Genomic DNA, 4,270 nt, shown 5'->3' with positions numbered 1-4,270 from the left:
TGAATACAAAGTAGTGTCTAATGTTACCTTGTGGCTCCTACTGTCGCTTATTAATGGAACCGAATGAATCTTTGAGTATTAAAGGTTGCAGACCCGGTTTAACCAATGAATAGAAAAAAATGTCCTTACTGTGATTCCTCGGCAGCCTTTGCCACCCACATTTCCCCATCAGTTCATGGTTTCTCCTCTCAAGGATCTTATTGTCTCTGGTCAAGGCCTTGACTTTTTCTTGTAACTTCTGATACCTGTTCATGATGCCGATTTCTATTGCTTCATCCAGCGTGTGGACTGCGACATCAGTTGTGTTGCAATAAAAAGGATTCTTACTGCAATTCACTGAAAGTAAAAAAAAAAAATATATATATATATATATATATATATATATATATATCAAAACAAAAATTAATTGCTACAGCGAAACCCACAGTGCCTTCAATACTTACAGGTCATACGCAGAGAGATGTTGAGAAGAGCTTGAGTGATACATATCAGACCGAAGCCGAGGAAAAACCGCTCGCAGGAGCTTCGCTCTGTAAACACACACACGTTTAAACCATGCTCTCGCAGATAGCCTGAAATAAATATGAAGTTTTAAAATTAGTTGACTGATTTCTGTCTGTATTACTCTGATTACTTTGCCTTGGCTGCTCATTAACATAGTGTCTCATTGTTGTTCCCTGTTTAACTGCATAAAATGACTTTTCTTGTGCGCTGTTGCTTGCATGACATCCCGAAAGGAAATGTCGTCATTGCAACAGATTTAGCCTTTTTCACAATAGAGGAGGAAGCACTCAACATCTTCCTCTGTTGTCTTGACACCCTTATTTTTAACATTTTGTAATGTTTTTACTCCTGAAACCATTATAATAGTGCCATTATAAAAGAAGAACAAGTCGATGTAAAAAAAAAAAAACTTTATCTTAAAGAAGCAAAATCAGTTGGTTAAAAAAATCCTAAATAAAACATCATCTTACACAAATAATACAGTAATACAAACTTCAGTTGAAGGAAGCTGTCAACCTCATGAACACATCGTATTTGACATATTTAAGCAGTTATCATGCATTTATCCCTTTATGCCAAAAGAAAAACACAAATATTGCAGCGTATTCAATTACTTTACACTTTTAAAGTACGTTTTAGGTTTGTATTGTGGCTTGTCATTCTTCAAAATCATGGCAGTTTCACTTCCTGCATCACAGTGATGCTCAGCACTGGCTGTTTTCCGTTCAAACTTCCTCCACTTCCCTTCTCATTAAAACCTTCAGTTTTTGTTGAACATAAACTATCATCTGAAATAAGAAAAAAAAAAATAATTGAACCAATCACAACAAGGCAGTTTTTTACCTGAGGTAAATAAAAAACTGTACGGATGCAATTATTAAAAATAATGACTTTTATTAAAAGATGGAAAATGATTCATACATTACGGGAAAAGTTTTTGCAATGCGGGAAATTCCTGTGGGTGACCTCAATGGCACGAGGAGTTGCAGCATTGTTCTTACTTGGCCAACATAGGAAAAATATGTTCATAAAGAACAATAACTCATTTTGTTTTTGTCACTGTCAGTTTGAGAATGTTTTATGTTATGTTGAAGGAGCAGACTTTATTTTGGCTAATAATTCCACAAATATGGAATTGCCAAAAGCATATATTAGACTCATTTGTTTGTTTCACTGTCTCATATTTTGATGTGGGTGATGTGTAGTCAATAATTGATGCAGTGACTGGTTGTCATTTACAATTATCTGCACAAGTATGAATGATAAGGGTCAAAGCACAATTGTGGCTGAAAATAAGGCACAGCTTCTCCTTAAACTGATATATGCGATATATGTTTACATGATGATACATGGTGATCTATAAATGCATTTAATTGCCCGACTATATGAATATTCTTATACAATGGGGCAAAAAAAAAAAAACGAGGTCAGCTACATATTCTGCTAGTTTTTCCACCTGTAAGTGAGGTCTGTAAGGTTCATCATAACTACACTTAAACTGTGAGAGACAAAATGTTAAACAAAAGAATTCAGAAAGGATTTTATACAATTTATTTGTATAACGGTGCTGAAAATAAGGATTTATCACCTACAAACAAGCAAAAATTCTGTCCCTCATTTACTTGTTACTTCTCTAAGAAACTCATCTGTCCTCCACTTGTTACCTGTATTAATGGCACCTGTTTGACCTGCTTATCTGTATAACAGTCACCTGTTCACAACCTTAAACAGACAGACTGCACCCTTTAATGCTAAAAGAGACATTTGGTCCGGTTGCTTTTGAAACAAAACTCAGCGTGAGCCACAAAGTTCCAGTTTGCCATTTAGACCTTTGGCCCACAGGAACAAGGGTTAGGACTTGTAGCACTATATTGACTTGGATTCAAATCATGCTTAAAAGTCAGCAAGGCCTGTTTAGTTTGCCAGGGACCATCTGGGTGTTAAGCATTGGTGTAATCTTTTGGTGAGAAGTTCTACTGAGCTCACACACTTAATAATAAATGTTCTTTGACTGCTTTGCTGCTTGACTTTTTTGAGGAAAATGAAGCTTTAGGACCCAGGGGACAATCACAATTAAATTAATGGAATCAATTAAATGAAGATACAAGCTACATGTATTTGTTAGTGAACATATTTCAAGACTAATTTGTGTGTCTAGTGCTGAAACATTCATTGCTATTCATGTCTCTCCACTTCTTCCTTTGTTAGTCTTGTCCTCAGATTTGCAGATTTGACTTTTTAACTAATTTCTTTTAGAATATTGCAAAATTTAATGAATGCGACTCAGAGTGTTGTCTTAAAATAGCAAAACTAACTAAAGAAACAAGTAAGTAAAATTTTAATGTCATTCCAAAAAATTAGTTTTGTTTCAATAGGAAAAACAGTCAGTCATAACTCTTTCTCTAGGGTCGACCAAAAAGGCTGAAAATCTGACAAGTTGAACTCAACCCCAAACTCTTGCACAGGCTGTGGGATGATTAACAAACAGAAAACCGTGTAGATTGTTTGCAAATGAGACCAGGAGAGACTATGTGAAACAAACCCTGAGAACAATGCAAGATGTAATATTTCTACAGCTTTGTTGGCAACAGAACTTCTGCTTGGTGAGGAAATGTCTTACTGGAAGATTATTTTAAAAAAACAAACAAAGAAAAACAATGAAGACAACAAATATATTTGTTGCCTCGATTTGCCTTTAAAAAAAAGTTTTGTGAAGCCATTTTGCCCGTTTCATCTATTTTGTAAAGGTTATCTATTTTTTTAATCATAACATATTACATTATGGAAAATGTGTGTGTCATGTTTCTAAAAAGAATTTTATATAAATTATTAATTTAATTTATGTTGTAGAAACTAATTTAAGTCTCACGGGTAAACTAATGAGAGAAAATAATATTTGAGAGTTAAAGTTGCATATTAATATTCCTATTAAGCTTGATCTGACTTTTTATGAAAATAAATGACTTTTTTTTCGACATAGACAAAAGGAGGAAGAGAAATCATGTGCTCCTTTTCTAGAAAGAAAATGCAGAAAGAGAAGTATGTGACATTGCAGAAACATTTGAACAGGCAGTCGGAGGGTTAGGGAAGAAAGTACGATGGTGAGAGTGGTTCACAAGGAGGAAATCTCCATTGACTATGTCAATACCCGTGATACGTCTGCCAATAGATTGACTGATAAAGACCGTAAAGTCCACCATGCTCCAGCAGGTAAGTACTTTCATTTCTTTATAGTGACAGAGAAAAATATTCCAAATGTAAGAAAAAAAGAACTTTACCAGCTTTATAAAAACTCTATATTTTCGAATTTTAGCAGAAATTGCAGTGTCTTTTTCTAAATTTGCTTTCAGGCAGGAGGATATACCGGATAGTTGCTATCAGCTTTGTACTCCTGTGCATCCTACAAGTTGCTGTCAACGTAACTCTGCGTCTTTATTTCTGTGAGTAAGGTGGTGGTTGATGGTTCATGTCTATAAAACTCTTCAAAGTACACATTAGTTGTGAGGCAATAAAGGTAAAACCAAGCTTCTACCACTACCTGAAATGTTACATGAAATAATTGACATCTAGCCATAACTTTTAACATGGAACAGTACACCTATGCTAGTGTTTCCAAGCTTTAAAGGACCTTGGTGTGTAATTAGTATATTTATATAATGTATAAATATAACTATACTATGCTAAATTATACTAATAGTTTATACTAATGTATAACTGTATAATTTCTGGGAGCATATATTCCGAACTATAGTTTGTACACATTATA

The 4,270-nt window shown here is 34.4% G+C and overlaps 1 protein-coding gene and 1 long non-coding RNA gene across 6 annotated transcripts in view; one reads left to right on the top strand and one right to left on the bottom strand.

Annotated features, from left to right (window-relative positions):
• The window catches only part of LOC112141679, a 9,639-nt gene that overhangs the window by 1,413 nt on the left and 3,956 nt on the right, over nt 1–4,270 (bottom strand). Inside the window, exons 1-3 of one of the 2 annotated variants that reach the window (XR_002918441.2) lie at nt 626–1,293; nt 444–530; nt 130–336 (exon numbers count right to left, since the gene is read on the bottom strand). This is a non-coding gene — a long non-coding RNA (uncharacterized LOC112141679). Of the gene's footprint in view, nt 1–129; nt 337–443; nt 531–625; nt 1,294–4,270 lie in introns of those variants that run through there. The other variant, XR_004947361.1, reaches the window with a different exon arrangement.
• Nucleotides 3,374–4,270, top strand: part of LOC112141678 (C-type lectin domain family 17, member A) — a 3,381-nt gene continuing 2,484 nt past the window's right edge. Inside the window, exons 1-2 of one of the 4 annotated variants that reach the window (XM_024264815.2) lie at nt 3,374–3,714; nt 3,855–3,944. In XM_024264815.2, coding sequence (XP_024120583.1) covers nt 3,603–3,714; nt 3,855–3,944 — 202 coding nt within the window. In that variant the 5' untranslated portion in view covers nt 3,374–3,602. The remainder of the gene's footprint in view (nt 3,715–3,854; nt 3,945–4,270) is intronic. The other 3 variants (XM_024264817.2, XM_024264816.2, XM_024264814.2) reach the window with 3 other exon arrangements.

This window comes from Oryzias melastigma, unplaced genomic scaffold, assembly GCF_002922805.2.
Source record: "Oryzias melastigma strain HK-1 unplaced genomic scaffold, ASM292280v2 sc00251, whole genome shotgun sequence".
Lineage (NCBI taxonomy): Eukaryota > Metazoa > Chordata > Actinopteri > Beloniformes > Adrianichthyidae > Oryzias > Oryzias melastigma.
The sequence above is the reverse complement of the archived record's forward strand: the minus strand, read 5'-3'. Positions and strand labels throughout refer to the sequence as shown.